Source organism: Leucopleurus acutus (assembly GCF_964270905.1).
Source record: "Leucopleurus acutus genome assembly, chromosome: 14".
Classification (NCBI taxonomy): Eukaryota; Metazoa; Chordata; class Mammalia; order Artiodactyla; family Delphinidae; genus Leucopleurus; species Leucopleurus acutus.
The window spans coordinates 40,961,801-40,987,254 of NC_139156.1; the positions used below are offsets into that span (position 1 = coordinate 40,961,801).

General features: G+C 33.4%; 1 protein-coding gene across 7 annotated transcripts in view; it reads right to left on the reverse strand.

Moving 5' to 3' along the window:
- The window catches only part of PCDH15 (protocadherin related 15), a gene marked incomplete at both ends in the record, with an annotated part of 708,164 nt that overhangs the window by 104,862 nt on the left and 577,848 nt on the right, over positions 1-25,454 (reverse strand). For all 7 annotated transcript variants that reach the window (XM_082854334.1, XM_082854333.1, XM_082854332.1 and 4 more), the window contains 2 exons: positions 1,174-1,283; positions 23,978-24,090. In XM_082854334.1, coding sequence (XP_082710460.1) covers positions 1,174-1,283; positions 23,978-24,090 — 223 coding nt within the window. The remainder of the gene's footprint in view (positions 1-1,173; positions 1,284-23,977; positions 24,091-25,454) is intronic.

Below are 25,454 nucleotides of genomic sequence, written 5' to 3' on the forward strand. Positions count from 1 at the left end.
TCACTGCTCTATCCTAAGTAGCTAGAAGGTACTGAGTACATGATAGATGCTCAATAAATATTAGTTGAATAAATTGATAAGCAAATAAATTGAATGTAAAAAGAATCATTGTGATGGAGTGTGGGTAATAAGTAGAGCCACTTTGCTAACTTCAAGGAAGAGAACAGATAGAATTACAGAAAAAATTATAAGAACAGATTCAGAAATCTTAGCTTCAGTCAGATGTTATAAGTTCAAGGAAAAAGGAAAGTCAGTAATATTTGGAGAGGAGGCGTAACAGCACAGGAGAAACAAAGACAATAAGAAAAGTACTACATTGAGCACTTGCTTCAGGGGCAGTAATTTCCAGTAATGGTTGGTCACTGAAATACTTGAAAACAGCTTTTATAATTTCCTTGCAAACTGCTTTACAACATTAACATTCATTCGTTTAATACTGAATATGCATGTGTTTTTTAAATGTATATTAACTGGGTTTTTAGTTTGTTTGTTTTTTTACCACCTACAACATGCCAGACCATTTAACTCATAAAAAGGGAAAACCAAAGGACAACTAACCTGTGGGTCATAGGTGAAACAAAGAATCAATATGCAAATTGAAAAACTGAGTTAGGAACTTATTCCCACAGGTTAGCAAACCATTCCATTCTCAGTGAAAAGTGATGGTAGACAAAACTCAAATTATTTATTTACTTACAACTGTTGATTATATGTTTGATTGGACAGTTTGAGGACTCATACAAAAGGCTTTTTATCATGGATGTGGCTCTTTGGGCATTCACAGTTATTTCTGTTCCTAAAATTTCTTCAGGATTAGTTAATGTATGACATGGGGTAAGGGCTGTGGATGGCACAAAACAGTGGCAAGAGACTACTGCAGGCTATGATTATGACCAAAAGCTGAAAGTATGCATTAATTTTGAACACGTTATTAAAATATCCCTAATTCAGGGGGAGGGGAACACTTTCAGAATTGGATATTGAGTATTCCCTAGGGGAAATAAATAGCATTTGTCAATATAACTGGATTTTTAATCAGATTCAGCACATAGTTACATTTAAGTCAGACACATCTTACTAGAAAAATAGGGTAAAGAGTAATTAAATCTGAAATTTATTCCAAATCTAAGTTTATTGTTTTATGATGAAAACACAGACTAAACATATACTCACCCTCTTCATTTCCTGCAACAATGGAGTACACAATACTCTGATTGATGGCTGCAGCAGAAATTACACCAACCATAGTCCCTCTGGTTGCAAGTTCACTTACTGGAGGCGGTCTGCAGGTTTAGAGAAGATAATTTATTTTTCTTGTCCATTTTGTCATGATGGAGTTTTGAATTTAATAATAGAATATGTTAGTTTTGTGCGTTTGTTTGAATAATACTATTTTTTGAACTTTTCAACAAAGTAACACATTCAGACTCCAGCCCTATGTTCAAAATTATGCAAATGTTCTTTGTTAAGAATGTCTTGTCACACGTATATTACTACTTTATTATCTGCCAAAAATTGTATAAAATTCATTTTACTTGTCTCAACTTCTGGACAGAATGCAATAGGTAGATACAGTTTGCTATCTCAAGTTGCTAAACAAAAATATTGCTTTTATGTTGGTAATATTAGCATATTTAAGCAAATGGCCTCCAGATATCTCTTTTTAGTCTAGTCCTTATCCTGCTCTACTTTAAACTTTAACTGTACTAAACATATTTGATCACAAAATTAATATTTCTTTTGAATTCACTTATTTTACTTAACTATAACCATATTATTCCCCCAGTACTATGACCCTTAATTTTATTTATCTATTTATTTTACAATTTTTATTGAATTATAGTTGATTTACAATGTTATGTTAATTTCTGCTGTACAGCAAAGTTACTCAGTTATACATATATAGTCTTTTTCATATTCTTTTCCATTATGGTTTATCACAGATATTGAATATAGTTCCCTGTGCTATACAGTAGGACCTTGTTGTTTATCCATCCTATATATAACAGTTTGCATGATACTTGTTTAATTTTAAAAATATATTTTCAACAACACAGTATCTCATTCTCAAAATATCCATTTTATTTTACAATATTGGTCACTGTGACTAGGCTATTATAACTTTATCTTTATAAACTAATGCAAACAATCTCACTCTTACAATTCGCATACTTATATCATCCAACTCCAACAGATTTAGAAAATTCTTAAATATAAAGTTTTAACATCTCCGAATCTTTTTATAGTCCAATCTATCTAACCCATCTGATTTCTATAAGCTTTAGCCTCTTTCCTCAAACTGATAAGATAAATCCTACTGACACTCTTTCACATGGCCTTTTATCTTGTAATACTTACTCTCTTAATATTACCCTCATTTTTATCTCCATCTTCTCAGTTCTTCTAATCTAGATTACATTACACAATTATATTGTGCTTACATGAAGCCTTTTATAACAAATTCTGAGCTACAAATATAGTCTGAAAAATTAATTACATACAATCCTTCTTAAACATCTTGTCCAAAATGCTATGTTCTTTGCCACTGTACTCTATATACTTGATAGACTAAAATTACCTAAATGTAAAATGATCTATCTTACAGACATGTTATAGCACCTAATGGTGGTCCATATCTCCAGTGAATGGTCAATAACTATTTCTTGATAAAGAGTAAGAACTAACCTGTATAATTTTTTAATGAAAATTATAAAGTATTTATTTATTTATTTTTTTGTTTAATTTTACTTCTCTGCATATTTTCTGCCTTCTTTTGTTAATAGCATCCAGATATTGCTTTGGATAACCATACCTCCTTCATTGTTAGTCTAAATGGTTTGGGTAGAACTGACCCAATCCCCCAGGTATATCGATAGACACACTACCCAGCTCTGGCCAATGAGGGCACTTTATTTTGCTTTGCTGTATGTTCACGTGTGGTAAATGTTTCATGCAAACCCAATGAAAGTCTTGTCCAAGAATGTTACTGTAACCAAAAAAAAAAAAGTTTTTTTGTTGTTATTGACTAGAATATTAATGTTTCTCCCTATGAGGGGGTTCTTTCTGATAATAAAGCAACACAAATGAAATAACTAAAGGTTGAAAATACATCCTGTACACTTTGACTAGTAATCTAAATGCTTTTATTCTTGAAGCTAGGTAAACTCATCATTTCAGTTACTAAAACAATAAATTCTCCTTTATCTAGTATTTCAATCACTTGCAATCAAAAGAGTCCCAAAGAATAAAAAAATATTTAGATAAGAAAAGGATACATTTACCTAAGCAGACTTCTAAAGAAAGATAGCTGAGGTAACACAATTATATTTTATAAGCAATTTACCTAGGCATCGTCACAGTGTCAGTTTAGTGAAATAAGGATGCCTTTGGTAATTTTGAACCTAAAATGACAGTAGACTACCACAAAAAGAAAGGCACTTAGAAAAGTGACACTAAGGTTAGTTTTGATGGATTATGAATAGATATCTTTTTCTATGATATTTTAGATTATAAACAGACATTAAGACTAATTGTTGTTTGCAACATTGGCTAGTGGTTGACCTTGGTGATTGTGAAATCATTAAACCTGGAAAGGGTTAAAATTAAAGAGTCATGGAAACACAGTAGGATCCTCACCTTGGTATTCCTACCCTTGTGTATCTCCTCTTGTAGGAGGGGCAGACTGTGACTTGTTTCTAATGGACAGAATACAGCAAACAAGATGGGATGTCACTTCAGTGACTATGTTATATTAGATTATAACTTGTAACTTCTTGCTAGCGGACTCTGACTACTTCCCTTGCTGGATTTAATGAAGTGAGTGGAGACGTGGAATGGTGAGTTCTGACCAACAATCAGCAAGCAACTAAGGCCCTCAGTAAAACATCCCACACGGAACTGAATCCTAGCAACAACCACATGAGCTTGGAGGTAGACCCTTCTCTAGTCAAGCCTCAAGTGAGATTCTTGCCCTGGCCAACATCTTGACTAAAACCTGTGTGAGACTATGAAAGAGAGGACACAGCCAACAATTTCCTGGCCTACAAAAACTTCAAGATAATAAGTGTGTTGTTTGAACTCATTACATTTGCAGTAGTATTATTATGGTGCAATAGACAACTAATACACATGGCTTGGATATTAGAGCAATGAATTGTTAACGACAGATCAAATTTCATACAACTTAAGTGTGATATAAGAAAACATATGTTAGTCATATTCTGTGATGATTTTCATATACTGGATTTCTTTTTGTGGAAACAGAAGCTGTTTAAATTGTTTACTCACCTATCTTGTTACTATGTGAGATAAGAGCTAAATTTTATACTTTCCATAATTATTTCATAATGAACTCTTGATCCTTATAAAGTATAGAAATATAAAGTCTGCAGCTAATATGCCTTCAGCTTTAACATTATAAAAATGCCATCTTTCATTTTAAACTTTAAAAATAAAATATTTTATGCATATTTTTGTACAATCAGGATGAAAATGATTAACACTGGAAAAAGCAACTGACATAGTTTAAGAAGGAATTCAAATCCTACGCCCACCACTAAAAACATTTAAACTTCTTTTTGTTAGTAAATGTTTAAAACAGATTTACTTCTAGACAAAATATCTCATTAACCTTTGTCTTAATTGTTCCAACATACTTCTTTCTACCAGAATCAAAACATACTATAAAAATGCAATTTTCTGGGCTTCCCTGGTGGTGCAGTGGTTGAGAGTCTGCCTGCCGATGCAGGGGACACGGGTTCGTGCCCCGGTCCGGGAAGATGCCACATGCTGCTGAGTGGCTGGGCCCGTGAGCCATGGCCGCCGAGCCTGCGCGTCTGGAGCCTGTGCTCCACAACGGGAGAGGCCACAACAGTGAGAGGCCCGCAAACCACAAAAAAAAAAAAAAGCAATTTTCTCCTGGCTAGATTTAAATCAACCTTTATGATAATGAGCATTAGATTACAAAATTTCAATTCTATTTTATTGCCAGGGAAGGCCCATTTTATTTTTGTTTTATGCCCTGGAAAGTACAAGTTACATGATGGGGCAAATTACATATTCCCTTTGGAGTCACATATAACTTGAATATAAGATGAAGGAGTTGGTTTAAATCAGGATCCATAAAATCAGATGTTAGAGAGGATAAAAAGATAAGAAAGTTAAATAAAATGGGTTGGGAATAAATTAATGGGGAAAGGGGTGGAAAGGAATTGGACACTACATACTCTATTTAATAAGGATAATCAGCATGCAATAATGCAAGTCCAGAGTGATTTTAAAATGGAAAAAGGAAATTCAAATTTTTATGTAAATTCTATGAACTTTTACATTTTGGTATCCAACGAAATTTATTTTTTAAAGCATCACGTGACTTGGTTTGATCCGTGGGCTGACAATTTATGATTTTTAGAGTAAACTATTTGTAAAGTATTTTCCAATTCTACCATTCTGAGTCTGATATAATGTGATTTATCATTCCCCTTCTTCCTGTAGAATACAATCAAAATCTATTGATTAATTTCAGAAGCAAAGAATTATAGTCAAATAAATGATTCCTCATAAGCCACTTTTTTTGCCACTTTTTTTAAACAATTTTTTTTCTCTTGCTATCAATTCACATAATTGTAGTTGCACTTCATCCATTTTATAATAAACAATGTATCATTAACCCTCTTCCAATTTAACTTTATAATAACTAATTCAAAACTAATAGTTGTTTGGAATCTGAATTCAAGAATTCTACTTTTTAAAGCCAGATTTACTGCCAATATAATTGAGAAAAAGCCCTCTTACAATAAAAGACACTTGAAAGAGCTAGGGCTCACTAGTGAAAATATATAGACTTACTGATGAAGCTTAAGAGTCAAAAGACCTACTGGATTCCCTTTCCCCAGAAAAGGGTTGCGAAGAGGATGCTAAAGAAAATGGTATATTTTAAACAGACATGGACTTTGGAGCCTTGGAGTGACTTTTACAAGTGGTTTTACATCTTTAAAATGCCTTAAGGAAGGACCTTCACTAAAGGTTCTTTCACAAAGCTTGATCTGAATTGGGTTTAATACCTACATGTCCTGACATATTCCAGATGGCAGCACTGGCTACTACTTATCCCTCAAAGGCAGCACTTTGGTCATAGTTTACATGAGGTTTCATTCTTTATGTTCTACGGGTTTGGACAGAGGTATAATGTCATATATCCACCATTACATACAGTGTCATACAGAATATCGTTTCAGTGATGGAAAATCTCCTGTTCCTCATTTATTTGTCCCCCTACCCCCATCCAAATACCTGGCAACCACTTATCTTTTTATTGTCTGTATACTTTTGCCTTTTCCAGAAGGTCATATAGTTGGGATCATATAGTATGTAGTCTTTGGGGCCTGACTTCTTTCCTTAGCAATATGTACTTAAGCCACTCCCCCATGTCTTTTTGTGGTTTGATATGTTTTATTGCTGAATCATAAATGTACTACAAATAGGTGCACTTTAGTAAGAAGAAAGTTGATCAAAATAACTCCAAATCTGTTGTTTAGAAATACATTTTTGCAAAAAAGTAACTGTGACCTAGAAAAGTTAACTGCTACAGAATTTATATGCAAAACACATACACCATAATTTTCTTATGAATGTATAAACTAATTCATAGATATCTGTTTAACATTTAAAATTGATTTTTTGGAAAATATAGATTACAATAAATCTCTCAATTAAATATTTTAATGTATCTGAGTCATCTGAATAATGACAATACTAAAATAACGGAATGTGTGGTTTCCAAAGGTTAGCCCCAGTTTTACAGTATAAATATAAAATGAAAGAATTATTCTACAATTTAAAATTTACTTTTATCATTGGTTTTAAGAAGTAGCAGTAAAAGTAAATGTTATATGTGCTGCATAAAGCTCCTAATTATTTTAAATGCTGTGCAGTTTAGGATATAAAAGTATTTGTAAATAAGTGCTATAAAATTTCACTGGGATTCAATCTGGCTGTATTGCTTTCTTTCTACTGAGAGACAAATTAATTTATTTTGACATGTCTGAATTCAATATATTTGCGAATCAGTGCCAATTTAGGAACTGATTTTATATCTACTATGAGGGAATTTAATGAAAATGGGAAGGAAAAAAAAAACACCCACTGGAACTCCTGCTATTTGTAACCTTGGAGTAATTGCATCAGGGTGATCTAATTTGACATATTTAACTGAGAAAAACAGTCTAAAAAAGACGTGAAGCAGGAGAGAGATGCCAGCTTTCCTACAGTTCTTAGGATGGATTGTAGATAAGAAAATGAATGAAAGACCAATGGTTAGACACTGTTTTTTTACATCTTTTCTGAAGTGAACTTACTATTGTTAAGAGTTTTGCTTCTATTCAGATCCATGAAGTGACCCTGTCTGGAAGACAAGAAAACTGAGGTCCTGAGTAGTAAGCACTTTCTCAAGTTCAGAAAACTACTTGAAAGCTAAATCTGCAATCTGTTTGTTTGATTGATAGATTGACTGATTTACTGTTTGAATTAATAGAGTTTAATCTTTCTTAGTCATTGGCTCTAAAACTTTAAACTGTAAAAATTAGCTGAATAACTTATTAAAGTTTCAGACTTTTGCATCATGCTTAAAGATTCCCATTTAGTAGGTCCATACAGTCAGATCCAGGACTATCATTTATAAAAGGTCCCCAGGTGATTCAGATAGGAGTGGTTTGAAATCATGTCTTTGGGGAATAATGGACTTTCTCCCTGCTGCCTTCCTGTCTTTTGCTTCCCTCACTCTAGTCACCAACCTTTAGTGCTTACTTCTACAGCAGTGAATGTCCTTTCACAGACTAGGATTAAGCTAAGAACACTCTCCTCAGATTCTAATAGCTCTGAGTTTGAATTATGGCTCTCATATTTACTACCTATGTGACCTTAGGAAAATTCTTAGTTTCCCTGATCTTATTTCTTTATTTGTAAAATGGGGAGATTAACTAGATCAGAAGATTGCTGAGTTCACTAAAGGATATAATGCATACAAAAAGTTTTCCTTACACCTAGCATGTGGTAGGTACTCCATAAATTATAGCCATTGTTAATATATCACTTTATAAGCTACGCTTCTGGAAGTTTAGCTTAAATATTATAATGATGTGTAGCTTTGTCTCATAGACAGTAGACACAATAAAAATAAAACTGGAATACTTACTAATATCTATCTTGGCTAATATTATAGACTATGTTTTATGCACTCTGATTTTCCCTTTTCAGTTCTCAATCACATCAATTTTATATCTGAAATGGGGATAATATTTTTCTTTTTACTGTCTTTACAGCTTTAAATTCATAGACTTTTTGGGGTTTCATTCAAAAACAACTACTGTGGGGTGGGATTGGTATAGGCTGACTCTGAAACTTAAACAACAAAATCACTTAAAATGTAATGATTTTATGCATAGAGGTTTACCCATTCATTCAATAAATATTTACTGAACATATACCATGTGCCTGACATCCACTAGGCAATAAAGACACAAAGACAGGATAGAGGAAGTGAATTCTGCAGTCATGGAGTTTATAGCTTCACAAGCAAACCAGATAGTTGTGTAAACAGTTACAGTAAAATGTAGTAAATACATTAATACCAGATATCTGGTTAAAAGTTCAGTAGTAAACATGGCATGCACTATTTATATTTTATATTTCCCAAATACCCACAAAGTATCTGTAAGTGGAATCAGCGGGCTGCATGGTCTGATGAATGACTAGACCAGGCATATTCATTTCTGGCTAATTGATTTACTTACTAAAAATAGGCTGTGATGTAGGTCTTTATATACTTAGTAACAACCTCTGAGAAAACAGTTTTGTATTTTGGCTTATTTATCAGCTCAGTGTTTTGTGACCACCTAGAGGGGTGGGATAGGGAGGGTGGGAGGGGGACGCAAGAGGGAGGGAGATATGGGGATATATGTATACATATAACTGATTCACTTTGTTATACAGCAGCAACTAACACAACCATGTAAAGCGATTATACCTCAATAAAGGCGTTAAAAAAAAAAGAGTGTTTCTTTTCTCCTTTAAAGATGAATCTGTACATTTGGACTTTTTGAAGGGCATGACAGTAAACTTCTGAAACAGGCTCTCTAATGTTTTTATTTGTTGTTTTCTATTGATTCCACTAGACTCTATGCCATTAGGTAAGAAACTATTTCTTACCTAATGAATCACCATAGAATCTTGAAATATATTAGTGTAGTCATACACATAACATCAAAAAAGAAAAATAGATACTCTGGTAGAGCATTTAATATTTCAATTCAATTCTACTTTTAACAGTTGAATGAATGTAGTACCTCAAAAATAGCATAATAAAAATAGACGTTCAAATTCTGCTAGAATTTCTAAGAAAGAAAGAGATAAATCATTTTTCATTAAGTGTTATTCATACCCTAGAAAGACAATAAACATTTACAATCATGCCATCTAGGTAGGAGGATATATATCTTAAGATGGATTAAGTATTCAATACCTTAAGACAGATAAATTCAACATTATTTTAGGAAGTGGGGGTATTTCATTTTCATTTAAGTTTTTGCTAAAGAAGTTGTAATTAATATATTAATTCTAGATTTAGTTTTTATTATGATATATATTTTATATATATATATGTAAATATGTGAAGTATTACTCAGTCATAAAAAAGAAGGGGTTCCTGCCATTTGTGACAACATGGATGGACCCTGAGGGTATAATGCTAAGTGGAATAAATCAGAAAAAGACAAATACTGTATGATCTCACGTATATGTGGAAACTAAAAAAAAAAAAAACAAACAAACTCACAGAAACAGGGAACAGATTGGTGGCTGCCAGAAGTGGGAGGTGGGAGGTGGGGGGTGAGGGAACTGGGTGAAGGTGGTCAAAAGGTACAAGCTTCCAGTTATAAGACAAGTAAGTTCTGGGAATGAAGGTACAGCATGGCAACTACAGTGAAAAATACTATATTGTATGTTTGAAAGTTGCTAAAAGAGTAGATCTTAAAAGTCCTCAACATAAGAAAAAAAATTGTAACTATATGAGTTGATGTTAACTAAACTTATTGTAGTAGTTATTTTGTAATACATGCATATATCAAGTTATTATGTTGTGCACTTTAAATGAATACGATAGTGCATGTCAATTATATGTCAATAAAACTGGAAAGGGGCTTCCCTGGTGGCACAGTGGTTGAGAGTCTGCTTGCCGATGCAGGGGACGCGGGTTCGTGCCCCGGTCCAGAAACACCCAACATGCCGCGGAGCGGCTGGGCCCGTGAGCCATGGCCGCTGAGCCTGCGCGTCCGGAGCCTGTGCTCCGCAACGGGAGAGGCCACAACAGTGAGAGGCCCGCATACAGCAAAAAAAAAAAAAAAAAACTGGAAAAAAATTTATAGCTAGATATCCCCTACCCAGTTCTTTTATCCATACAGCATCCCTAGTTATTAAACTTTGAAAAGCCTGAGAGGTTGTTTTTAACAAACAAGAGGTTGTTTAATAAACAAATGTTTATCAACATTTCCCTTTAAATATGGTAATTTATTATTTAGAATCCATTAGATAAAGATTTTAAATGTCCATTTACCAAAAACAGATTCATTATGCTTACTATGTCTGATTGGCAATTTGATTTTTCCCTCTTTTTTTCTATAATACCTACTTGATACACTGAGAAATGAAAATAAAGAAATAAAATATTCATGTAAAACCCCTTAATCCTGGAATAATTTTTTAGTTTGAGATGTAAATGTTATAAAATTAGAAATAATGTGTGACATTTTGAATACATTTTTAAAAATGCTACTGTTTTTATATCATCATTCAAAATGTGGCACTTACCTCATTAAATATTTGCATAAAATATTTTACTCTTCTAATCTAACTGTTCTTCCACTTTTTGCTGAGGAAGATAGGAGAATACTGGCATGGTGTGATGGATTAAAATTAAAGATAATTCCTTCAGTGTCCTCAAATTTCTCCTTGAAAATGAACAATGCCTTTAATATGGCTCATAGATACCCTCAAAATCTGACTCTACTTATGTCTCCCTTCTCATCACCAACTACTCCCTCCCAGAGATTTCTGTGGTCTATACTAGGCTTTGAATTCTTAGAACATTTTACAATTCTCTCTCTGGGTCGTTATATATGCTGCTCTCTCTTCCTAGCACAATCTTCCCCTGACAAGTTCTTTAGGGCACTTCTTTAGGTTTCCACTTTAATATTGCTTTGTCTAGGAGATTTTCTTTTAGGTCTCATCCATTTTCCTTTGCCAACATCCTACTCTAGGCCAGCTGTCATTGTTCTTTGCTTCAAGTACTATAGTTTTTTTTGACCAGTCCATGTTCATCCATTTTGACTACTTTCCTGTCTGACTTCCACAGAGTGGTCAGTCATCTTTTTAAAGTTCACATGTACTTACATCACTATCGATCTGAGCTTTCTTAGCCCACTACATGCTTACCATATTTCAATGGCTTCCCAGTGCTCAAAGAATAAAACTCAAATCTCTAATATGCCCCAAATTTCTGCCTCATCTTACAGTAGTTTACGTTCATTCTCTCTTCCTCAACCTTTCTTTAAATCTTGGAATGTGTCTTCTCCTTTCCAATTTAGGATTTGTATGCAATCCATTTCCTTCCAATTCCTGAGTCCACGACATTCCTTTACCTACAAGTCTATAATTACTACTTATTGACATCTCAACTCCTGTTTTTTTCAAATTTGCTTTAATATCCCCCACTGCTGCTGTTGTGTGCTTTGTTATAAGTGCTCATATAGCACTTTTTTTTCTGTTCTTTTCTTTTCCTTTCTTCGATATCACATAAGTTTGTAATTATAATCTGTTTCTTATGATCATTTGATTAATTTCTATCTACTACATTATTATAAGATCTCTGAGGGTAGGAACCATGTGTATTTTGTTCAGTGTTATTATTTCTAGTGCAGTTATGTATTCAATAAATATTCATTGACAGGATGAGGAAAGGAACTAATGCCACTTGAATATAGCAGCCATTTTATCTCATTTGTAAACATTTTCAATGTTTCTCTTCTCTTATGAATTAAACACTTTAGAGAGACCATGTGTTCCCTATTAACTGCTCTATTTTATACTCTGTACATAGCATTGTGCCTATATATATATTTTTTAATTAATTAATTTATTTATTTTTGGCTGTGTTGGGTCTTCGTTGCGGCGAGCAGGGTCTACTCTTCATTGCAGTGTGCAGGCTTCTCTTTGCAGTGGCTTCTCTTGTTGCGGAGCACGGGCTCTAGGCACACGGGCTCAGTAGTTGCAGCACACGGGCTCAGTAGTTGCAGCACAAAGGCTCAGTAGCTGTGACTCACGGGCTTAGTTGCTCTGCGGCATGTGGGATCGTCCTGGACCAGGGCTCAAACCCGTGTCCCCTGCACTGGCAGGCAGATTCTTAACCACTGCGCCACCAGGGAAGCCCTGTGCCTATATTTTTTTAAATTGTTAAATAAATTAGTGGACAAAGATGCTGGATGAATTAGTAAAATTTAAGGAAAAATAACTTTAATTTTCCTACTTCATCTTTTTCATCCTACCCTGAACTGAAATTCACTGCTCACAGAATATTCTGAGAACTCTGGTAAAAAGACAAGTAAAATATAGCATCAGTGAGATAGAAATACGCTTCACAAACAATTCTGTAAGGAGCCCTGTTCATCCTGGACATCAGGAACTTGACTCTAAAGTGTGGGAATATCCCTCTACATGACTATCATTGAAGGAGCTATTTTGTTTATGAAGATGATTAGAAGATGATATAAAGAATAACAATCCACATTTGATAATTAGAACCATATAGCTTTAACCTTCACATATATATTCAAGGCATTATTATTTAAACTAACATTCAAATTTCATAGAAATTCATTCCCCACCTTGCAACTAGAGTGATATTTCCCTAGAATATTTTAAAATCAAAAACTGCTGAAGATCTCTTAACCAATGAGGGTAGAGAAATTAACTTGTGACATTTTGTTTTGCTTAGTATCTACTTTTTCTTCCTCATATCTTTATTTACTTTTAGGCAATTATTTATTCCCACTTCTCTTGTTTTGAAAATATGGTAAATGTGTGCTGTTCTTCCAAACACAGAAACAGAGGCTTTTCATCTCATCACATGGGGGCAGCCAGAAGTCAGGCAATTAGGATTGCTTCTTTCCTTCCTCTGTATAAACTCCTTGAAAACAAAAACTACATTTAAAAAAAATCTTTATGACCAACAACTGGCATAAGCCTATTAAATAAGAATATCACAACTACTTTCTTAAGCATGTTTTCTGTACCTAGCACTTTACAAAGTCCTTTCTCTTGTATATAAAGTAAGTATCAGATCCCTAGGGAAGCTGGCCTCAGAGAGCTTAGGTAACTTGCCCAAATTCAAGCAACAGCTGATAAAAGGTGCAGCAAGGATTTAAACCTTAGGACACTATTAAGTTATTTTTCCTCAAAAAAAAAAAGTTTACATTAGCTATTAACAAAATAAAAGTAATGTACTATATGTTGTACTTGAACCAAACTTTCTCATAGAGAGAATGCAATGAAAGAACAGAATCTATAATAACTCTTTGTATGGAAAAATTTGTTTTAAATTCTAAACAGTGGATTTAAAATGAACTGTTAGAACTTGAGTCCTTTGTTGTTGGAAGACTTGCTTCACTCTGCTCTGTGAGCAAATGTCAGAAACTATACATAACCTTGAACACGTGAAGGAGAAATTAAATTCCATGTGGATTCAGAGAAAGCCTATGAAAGCTGAAATGAAGGATTGTCAGAGTCACTCTTTCAATAGTGAAAGAGGCAAAATCTATTATCTTTGAGGTAATATTTTAGTAGTGCCAAAAAAAGACAGGAAAGGTTATCATCAAGTCAAGTCAGATCTTACACTGAACAATAAATCTAAATTAAAATAGAAAACAACTTTAGCAATCAAGTGATGCTCTCTGCATGTAGGTTTATTTTATATTTCTAGTTTTCACATAGCTTTCTTTTTCTTTTTCATTCTTCGAAAGCAAGACCAATAATTCCTCCTAAACTACTGTACTTATTGATTAAAAATCTTTTCTCAAAATTCCTGACTCCAAACTTGTATGGTTTATATAAGAATAATGGCAATGTTCCTCAACATTAGGTAATTTTAATTCTCTTGAATATGGGCTTCCCTGGTGGCGCAGTGGTTGGGAGTCCGCCTGCCAATGCAGGGGACGCGGGTTTGTGCCCCGGTCCGGGAAGATCCCACATGCTGCGGAGCGGCTGGGCCCGTGAGCCATGGCCGCTGAGCCCTGCGCGTGCGGAGCCTGTGCTCGGCAACGGGAGAGGCCACAACAGTGAGAGCCCCGCGTACTACAAAAATAAATAAATAAATAAAAAGTGTCCATGCCATTCGTTTGAAGAAATCTTGGGCACAGATACTTAATTCTCTTGAATAATGAAATGTTAACTAGAACTGCTCACTCATCATTTCCTTGGCCATTGTGGTAACATTGTTTCCATTTTTCATAGTATATAAAAATGGATTTCTGGAATTTAAATTATGCTTTTTCTCTGTTTTTGTATATCAGGAGGTAGACCGTTTATCTTTTAGAGTTCTTTATAAAGTCTACTCTATTTTTATTCTTCAGTATAAAACCATTTGAGAAATTTATTTTGAATATAAAGTGTACAAAATTTTTGCATTGTCATTTGTTACAAGATTAATGCACATTAGTCAGCAAAGTATCAAATTTTTACTTTAACAGGAAAACTGACAAGATTATTTTCTTCATTCAAGTATATTTGAGTTTTTTAAAAAGTCAAAATACGTATATGTATGTTATTCTTACTTTGGATTTGATATATTAAATTTGAGTAATACTAGAAATTGAAAATGACTTACGATATCTAAGAGAAAAATAACAACTTGTTCCAGAGGTTAATAAAAATACCTTACAAATATTTGCCCCTTCTCTTTTCTATATATACAAATATAAATTTTGAGTTTCTATGTTTATGGGAATTACATATTAAAATACATGAATCCTTAAAAATTAATATAAATGTAGCATTAAATCATGCAAAGTTTAATAATCAATGTTGATACACTTCCATTTTAAATAAATACCAAGGTATCCTATATTGGTAACATATCTGTTTAGAAAATTTGTAAATAATTATCTTTGGTAAAATTTTTGATAAATTGTATAAGATACTGCATTTCCCACTCAAAATCAATATTCATATTTAGACTCTATGGTTTGTTCCAGACACATTGACCTTTCCATGGTATTTACCTCTAAAACTCATGACTAGTGAATCCTAGTGTGTTTAAGTCTTAGTCCATCACCTTGAGATGAAGGCCAAATGTCATGCTTCTTCTGAATGATAACTCACTTGACCTACAGGAGTCAATCTATTCTCAAGTAATATTATGTGTTTGAACTACTATTGGGATTTTGATATTTCTGTCTGGATTAAATAAAAGATATATAAAATGTATTTTCTGACTATGAGAGTGTAACTATTTTCCAGAAGATCGAAGTAGATAATTGACTGAAAACCTCTTATTCGATATGAAGACATGAGGCAGCAATGAGAGTGTGCCTCTCAGATCTCCAACTACAGGAAGTATGCTTGACCAAGGTTCCAGTTGCTGGGCTCTGAAGTATATTTCTGTGTTTATATGAAGGTCATGTTCCTAGGGACTGCTTTCAGATAGTGATTAAGAAAAGTGGAGATGCTAAGGTAGGTCCCTTCCTGGGAAACACAGGATATATCTCTGACATCGGACTATGGTTTGACTCCCCAATCATCAGGCAGAAACTTACTGAAATGACACATTAGTCACTCAAATGACACAGTAGGCTAGGATGTTTACATATGAGCTTCTCTCCCTGTTCTTCACTTGGGGTCAGAATGCATGTGCTTTAAAGTTCTCCTAGCCTTACCCTGCTTTCTCCTCATTTCTCTCCCATAGGTATTTCCCCTAATAAAATACTTGCTTGTTAAATCTCATCTTGATGTCTAATTATCAGAGGATGAACATGAACTAATACAGTACCTTAGGGGATTAAATTCAAAAGGAGTATTAGTATTTTGAAAGATATAAATTAAATACAAAATATTCAACATTTAGAAAAAAATTTCTAGGAAAATAAAGATGAAAAACTTTAAAAGATATTAATATAGAACTGTAATATATATTAAAATAAGTATTAATATATATTGATATATTAAAATGAAGATGAATAAATTGAATAGACTTAATATGTATTAATTTATGTGGAGACAAAAAAGAAAGCCTTGATTGTGATAGCTAACCATTATTAAATATTATAACAATGTAGAAGAGTTTGCCATATGGATGTATTAAACCAGTATGAGAAACTGGAATTAATATTCTTTCAATTCGGCAACTTCATGGCTACTATCACTTTATCTGTTCCATATTAATGGCAGATATTACCCAGTATGCAGATTTCTCTTTCCCAATAAGCACAACCCTTATCAAGATACCTGCTCATTATTAATAGGAGAGTATTATTTGTCACACCTGTCTTAAGTAAGAAGTTTAGCTCAGTTTCAATTAAAGGGTAGCAAAATATGTCACCCCACCCCCAAAATAAGCTGCTTTGGTATATGGATTATTTTGAGCAGTAGGTACTTAGAAACAGCAAATGCAGGGAGAGGCTTTCTCTGAGTTCCCTTATCTACCTAAAGACAAATCCTCCAAAAGGAACTTAGTCATCATGGATTCTCCTTCCAGGAGTTTCATCGACCAGTAAAGACTGACTCTTTTCACAGGAGAGGAGACTAGAAGTGGATAGCACAGCCAGGCAAACTTTCTCCCAAACTATCATACTTTCCATCTATTCCAGGGACCAATTCATCTTTCTTAAAATTATTATTTACTCTCTTCCAAGAGGCCTACATCCTTCCTCCTCATTTCCCATTAAGATGGTATTTAATCCTGTATTCTGAAGCCACCTATTTGTGTTACTCATCACCCTGTGTATCTCTCATGTATACATGAGAGATACATGTTAATAAACTTGTTTGTCTTTCTCTTATTAATCTGTCTTTTATGACAGGGATCTCAGTTAATAAATCTGAAGGGTACAAGAAAAGTTATTTTTCCTCCCCTACATTTACACTACTTGAAATGAGTAAATGCTAAAATTGATGAAGGCTCAGAGAAAAATGCATATAAAATAATTTAGAAGAGTAAATGTACCAATAATAACCTAAGCATGAGGAATGATTTCCCAATATTCACAGCTATCCAAAGACTGAAGGGGTGAGTTTCTCACAATTGTAAGGTTTTTAAAAGAGCATAGTCAACTTTGTGGCAAGGACATTGGAGAAATCACGTATTAAGTTATTAGGCTGAATAAATGGTCTTTATGGTCTGTTTCATCCATTACATGGTATGACTTTGAGAACAGAATTTTATGAGTAAGATTACCTATTTTTCTCTACTTCCAATGAAAATCAAATTGTGAAAAATGGTTTAAATTAAGATATAAGATTGAATATGGATAGAGAGAAACTTCTTAATTGCCTGAATGGTAATAACTCAAAATTTATGATTATTTGTATAAGGTAGGGTCTAATACTTGGACTTATTCATCACAAAAAAAAGAAGTGAAGCCAGCTGGAGATGATTTTTAAGAAGGAAGTGTTGCTTTGACAACCAAAGATAAAGAAATGCCATTAATTCTTTAAGAAATTATTTCAAGGAAAGGGAGGAGAGGGAGAATAAAGAGGGATGATTTGGGGCATGCAGACTCTAAGACACTTAAATTATTGATATGTCTATCTTTGTCAAAAAGAGAAACTGAAAGAATCAAATAAAACAAGAATGATGCAGGAAAATGGAAATTTGTTACACTTTTGAAAATTCTGATTGTATGCATGCTTCCACACAACATGATTGCTTAGTTACAATTATAAAAATAAATATACAGTCTGAACAGTTACATACTTTTCAAAAGTTTTAAGAAGAACTCAGTGTTTTCTGGAAAAAGTAGATGTTCATCTAATGACAAATAGATGATGTCTTGATCCTCCATTTAACCAAATTCAATGACTCAAAGAAAGATTGGTTTGAAAACTTCATGAAATTAACAGAATGAGTCTGTTTTAAGTATTACAACTGCTTGAGGGACCAAAGAGAATCTAGTGCATACTTAAGAATAACTGTAAATCTGGCCATTATAAAAGTAAACATATATCGGTATGGGGCAAATTGCATTCTCATTTTTAGATTCCTCCCACCCTTAAAAAATATTTGAAGTCAGACCATCCAGAAACAACTTCAGTTCACAGGATTTGAGGAAAGACAAAATCAAAATTTTTTCCAACACATAAAAATTATCTCCGTATTATAAATTATAAACAAGAAAATAATGTGAGAAATTTCTCTTCTAATTCTGATAAGTTAAATTATTTCAATAATACAGTGTGGTCTATAAAATCCTTGAATAATTTTGAAGAATCTTCCTTATTTTTTTTCAAAGAACCATTAGCAGAAAGTAAGGAACTTTTAAACTAAGAATAGGAAACAGAGGCATAACATAAGTATGTGAAAGAAGGGTTTGACTTTTTGTTATATTTCCACTTTTACATTAATCAGCTAACCTACTAAGTATATGTCATCAAAAATAAAGCTACCATATGATACTACAATCCCACTTCTAGGCATATATCCAGAGAAAACCATAATTCAAAAAGATACAGGCACTCCAATGTTCATAGCAGCACTATTTACAATAGCCAAGACATGGAAGCAACCTAAGTGTCCATCAACAGATGAATGGATAAAGAAGATGTGGTATACGTATATACAATGGGATATTTCTCAGCCATAAAAAAAGAATGAAATAATGCCATTTGCAGCAAAATGGAGGGACCTAGAGATTATCATATTAAGTGAAGTAAGCCAGACAGAGAAAGACAAATATCCTATGATATCACTTATATGTGAAATCTAAAAAAAAATGATACAAATGAACTTATATACAGAGCAGAAACAGACCCACAGACATAGAAAATAAACTTATGGTTACCAAAGATGAAAAGGGTGGGGAGGGATAAATTAGGAGTTTGGGATTAACATATACACACTACTATATGTAAAACAGATAGCCAACAAGAATCTACAGAATAGCACAGGGACTATACTCAATATTTTGTAATAACCCATAAAGGAAAAGAATCTGAAAAAGAATGTATACATTTACATATATACACATATATACATATATATTATATAACTGAATCACTTTGCTGTACACCTGAAACTAACACAATTAAAATCAACTATACTTCAATAAAAAATAAAAAAAAAATAACATAGCTTAAAAACAAACAAAAAATTTAGCTGTCAATCTAGTAGGTTTTTCCTTTAGTAAATATTAAACTGTTTACTATGATGTTTATGAATTTCTTATTGCTATTTTTACTTCCATAATTTTAGAAAACATAATTGTTCTACTCCAGCGACCAAGTTATTACCAGTAGTTCAACATGTAAATGTTTTTAATTCCATAAAAAGAATAATGAATTTTGTTTCCCTGTCTAGGTAAAACCAGTACATTGGAAAAAGTTTCATCAAATAGTAAATGCCATCTCTCAAGTTTTTTTGATGATCTCCACAAAGCTAGTCTACAGCTCATGACTCTCATTTACACTCTGCCATAATGGTTTCTTTTTCATTTTCTTTTTGCTTTACTTTAGTGATGAAGACAATTACACTTAGGAAAATGGAGAAAGTAGTTAATTGTAACCAAATAGTAAAGCAACAATAGTAAATTATAATTTAACTTTAGCTTGAAGTCCAGTTTGGTTTGGAATATATAATATTAATACTTGATAAGCTTAAATAATTTAGAATAATTTAAAACACCCAAAAATGTTCATATGAGATTTGCTTTGAATTTTAAAAAAGTATTCTTTTACAATTTTAAGAAGAATGTAATCTATTTCACCAATACATATTTAAAAATAAAAATGTTTCTATACTATTACATCATTGGTTCATGTACCCAACATTATATATTCTTAATAGAAACTAAGCGATTTTAAAATGACTTACTGCAATTAAAGTCTATAATTTGTCTAAAATTACATGTTAAATGTGCTAGTTCTCCACAAACACCATTTCCCCTTTTTCCTCAATAATAGAAGTGGAACTAGGACATAGCTGCCTAGCCAGGAGAAGTATTTCTCCACTCTTTTGTGGCTATGTATAAACATTTGCATGGATTTTCAAGATGGGATGGGAGCTGATGTGAAGTTTGCAACTCCTACCTCCCTTGATTTAGGAAATCCCTAGATGTGGATTTCTGCCCCTGCTCCCTTTCTATGGACTGAGATGGCAATAGTTGGTATTATTTTGAAACAGAATGTTACAGATGGAAGACCATAACTTGGCCTGGGTGCCTGAATGACCACATGGAGAAACTGTAAGAAGAAGAGCCACTGCCAGCCTAAAACACTCACTTCAGACTCTCACATGAGCCAAAAACACACGCATTTTTATCACTGAACTTTAGGGGATTCTTTTTACAGCAGCCCTATCTACCCTAACTAATCTTATTATCCTGAGGTTTAAAGATTTCATGACTGACCATTCTAAAAATAACTGGGCAAGGGGAGGGAGGTCAGGTTCAAAATTCTAAAACAAATGAGTATTTTATCTTTAGGATCTCTCTTTAATACTTAGTTATTTGTTGAAAACTAATTTTTTCCTAAGGAATTCAAAAGTCAATATTGGAATGAAGACATTCCTTAGATGTAAAAACCAAATATACCTCAACTTGCAATGCTAGCTATCTTGCATTACTGCTTTCTATTTGTAAACTATAAGCATCCTCCTCCCCACACCGTACAAAGATCGGAAATCTTGCATTATCCTTTTGTGAGTCCCTGAAATTTGATCACGTGAAGTTGAAGTTTTTCCACCAGGAGCAATTCTATAGCGGAGATAAAATTTTATCTCTAGCTTCTTAGGCTTTTTAGGCTGAGCCCAAGTATTAAGCTAACATAAAACAGATTAACAAGAGAAAGCATACACATTCATATAAGTTTCATGTGGCATGGGAGTCCTCATAAAGAAATGAAGACTCAAAGAAATGGGGAAACCTACATACATTTATATTAGGATGAACAAAGAGAGGCAATAGTGGAAATGTAACTAAACTATGTGATGAGGCTAAAGGAAGATATAAATTATTTTATTAAGGTCTGTTTGTATAGAATTATCTTGAGTTTCACTCCCCGTTAAAGAATGTTTCTTTAACGGGGAGTGAAACATCTACTGTTTTTTTAAAGTGCTTTCAGCTCAAAATAAACCTATGCCAAAGTGACATATCTTCGGGTGGCATATTCTGCCATTCTTTAATTCCAACACAAGTCATCATCCTGAAAATCAAGCATTAATAAGATTGTTTAGCGTCTCTGGAAGTTTTATGCATTCAGCTGAGGCAGTAAATGAATTTGAAAGAAAAATAAGAGAGGGAAGGGGACGTATGAGGTTAACAACCTTTCTCCCTTCCTCCCTTTCTTCCTTCTTTCTTCTCCTTCTCTTCCTCCTCCTCCTCCTCTTACTTCTTGTTTCTCTCTCTCTTTCTTTTACAGAGGGAAACTGTGTTGCCTTTCACAGCAATTTGAAACACTGCAGGCATTTTGACAAAGATACTGGTTGAACACATAAAAAGAAAATACCAAACATGAACAAAAATATTCTTCACAAATACTGTTTTTAAAATGACAAACTGGGGCTTCCCTGGTGGCGCAGTGGTTGAGAGTCCGCCTGCCGATGCAGTGGACACAGGTTCGTGGCCCGGTCCGGGAATATCCCACATGCCGTGGAGCGGCTGGGCCCGTGAGCCATGGCCGCTGAGCCTGCACGTCTGGAGCCTGTGCTCCGCAACGGGAGAGGCCACAACAGTGAGAGGCCCGCGTACCGCAAAAAAAAAAAAAAAAAAAAAAAAAAAAATCCAGCAAACTGTATGTCTCACAGCAAAGAATTGGAGTCCACAGATTATCAAGTCAACACAAAAGGAAAGAAAATAGGTAATGGACATAAGGAAGAAAATGACGTTTAACACAGACTGACCAAGAATTCTTATTGTTTTAAATATATTTTACATCTCAATGGTTTACAGATGTGTTGTACAGCATTTTCTTATAATGATATTGCATAATTTAATTTAGTCCTTGAATATTGTCAAGATAGCTTTTTATGAAAGGTGAAACCTTCTTGGTTTAATGTGGTAGATGTTGCCAGATGCATCAGCCAGTTCTTCCCTCAGTATCTTAGTCACTGCTTCAGCTTAAAATTCTTAGGTTGTTCTTTGAAATTATGAGAAGAATAAAATCCAAACTGCAGAATATGATAAAATGTTCTATTATATGAAATCTTCATTTTTCTTGAGCCTCAATTAATATAATTGTTTAACTTCCAATTTTCTTTAGATAGATGGAAGTAAAATATTCTGTTATTCAATACATTCTCCCATATCCCTTATTTATACTTCTGTATATTCTGATTCTTTGGCATGGAGCATTCTTCCACATTTTTGTGGAGTGGCTCAACTCTATTTTTCCTTCAAGAAACAGCTAAAACTTTGCTGATCATGTTCAGACACAGGTAACTGTGTCTCCAACATGCTTCCTCAGTACTCTGAGCTTCTATTATTGTGTTTTTATAGTGTATTATATTTTTCACATAGTTCTTTGTTTCCTACCCATGGCTGTGAGCCTCTGGAGTGTAATGACTGGCTGCCTTTTAATGCTATGTCCAGAACAAGTAAATAGTAAAATACAGTATATAGTGAGCCTCCTTCAAATATTTGTGAGAAAACTATCTCCAAAGGGTTCTAACATACTAATAAAAGTACATAATGTTTTAACTTAATTGAGATTAAAAACTCATGAAAGAAAATTCTACTATATTTGCAGAAGAGCATTATAAAACATTCTTTCATTTATATCCAATAATGAAGCAACCATGAACATATAGTGATTTTAGTTTCATTATTTTTTCAGTAAATTCTTCACTTTCTAACATACACACACACACTATGGACTCAACTGTGTTCCCTAAAATTCATATTTTGAGGCCCTAACCCTCAATGGGATGGTATTTGGAGATAGGACCCTTGGGAGGTAATTAGGTTTACATGAGGTCATAAAAGTGGAGCTCTTATCTTGGGATTAATGCCTTTATAAGAAAAGATACCAGAGAGATTGCTTTCTTTCACTTTCATTTCTGTCAGGTTATAGCGAGAAGGCAGCAGTCTGCAAGTCAGGAAGAGACCTCTCACCAGAACCCGACCATGCTGAAAGCCTGATCTTGGACTTCTAGCCTCCAGAGCTGTGAGAAAATAAATGTCTGTTGTTTAAACCACCTAGTCCTTGAATTTTGTTATGACAGCCTAACCTAAGATGGTATATATACTATCTTTACAGCTATAATATATATTATACACATAAACATAAACTCTCTCTCTTTCTCTCTCTGTCACTCATTATATAGGAAATATCATTTCAGATACACCTCAAAATTAAATGACATAATGTGTCTGGCAGTAACAAGAAACTAAATGTCTACTTTGTACCATTGAGATCATTAATCAGTTGCAATTTAAACCCCCAAACACAATGTTGTATTTTTCAAACCTAGCTTTAAGTATTTTTAAAGGATCCATTATTCATCAAAGGATTACTAAAACTGATATTTTACACTAAATTGTCATTTTAACCATATTAACTTTTAAAATAAATATAATGTTATGTTAATTTAAAAAAGCTTAAACTAGAATTAGAAGCCTGCTTCACTGGAAAATTCATATCACATCAACTTTGAGAGACCAAAAGAAAAAAAAAAAAAACAACAAAATAAAAACCTTCATATGTTACAAAACCTGATAGGAATCAATACCTGTATTCCTCTTGTGTGAAGCGTGGGATTTCTCCAGGATGTAAGACAAGAATTTTCACAGTGGCACTGCTGGACATCACAGGCTCACCATCATCAAAAGCAACAACCACCAACTTAAAAAGTAAAAAAGTATTCAAGTTAAAGATGATTTAAAAGAAGAAAATAAAAGCATCATTTTTCTATGAATGTTTTTAATTATTGGACTGCCTGTTTCCAAAAGGGGGAGCAGTGATCATTTCCTCATTGCCTACCAGGTAGCAGAGACTGTGCTAGGATATTCATAACAATCCCACCAGGTAGATATTATTATTTCCATTTGCCAGGTGAGGAAACTCAAAGAAGTTCAGTTAATAACTCTATGATAAAAAAAAAAAAAACTACCGGTAAAACAGGTATATGATACTACATCTCTCCAATTATAAACTCTTTTCTCTTTCACAATCCCACTGGTGCCTACAGTAAAAACATGAAACTTTATAACTGCCAACACCTATTTCAAAAGCATTAAATTCAGTCACGTGGATAGGAAAAGCTAATTAGCTTGCTTATAAAAAGAAATTAATTTTTCCAGTGAATTAATTGTCTGCAAGATTATAGGGCAGAAATACTTCACTCTGGAGGATAAAATTGGAAATCTTTATAGTTTAACACACTTTGATATACACTCTCTTAAAAACAATTAAATTATATAAAATGAAGTTCATACTGTAGAATAGAAAATGTTCAAATGATGCAAACTAAAGAAAAGCTTTAGTCTTAAGATGTAATCTCTATATATTATTAGTAAAATAGCTTTTATAATTGATCATTTTCTTTGGTAACCTCTATTATGTCAAGAAGAATTCTAATGTTTATTTTAAGAAATGTTAAGTTTCAAAACTATGTGTTTCTCTAGATTGTATATAATTTTGGAAGCTGCAGGTGACTAATCTAAACTAATTCAATCTAGATCACGTAACCACAACCAAGGGTCATCCTGAGAGCCACAATCTGCCTTTGGGTTAATACTTTACAAACAGAACAAGTATTTCAAATGGAGATGAAATTAAGTGAGACAGAGTGCTCACTGATATTCACAAGGTTAACTGATGACGGTATTTCCCCAATGTACGGTCAAAGGCTTTATTCCCAGGGACAAAATTTTTTCTAAGTAATTATAGAAAATGGAAACAGTCAAACATTTAATAAAATGGATTATTTATGATAATAGTGAAGGGTAGTATTATTTCAAATTTTCTAAAAGTATAACATATCAAGAGTACATAAACTTGAACCAGCAATTGCCTCTAGGTACTTACATTGAGGAAAAAAAATAGCAAGTGGCAAATAATATCTGCACAAGGAGTTTCACGACAGCAAAGGTGGTTATAACAAAAATTGGAAATGACTAATTATCCAACAACAGGATATTGGACAAAAAACACCACAATAGTATATTATACAATAGAACATCACACAACCATTTAAATAATAGCAT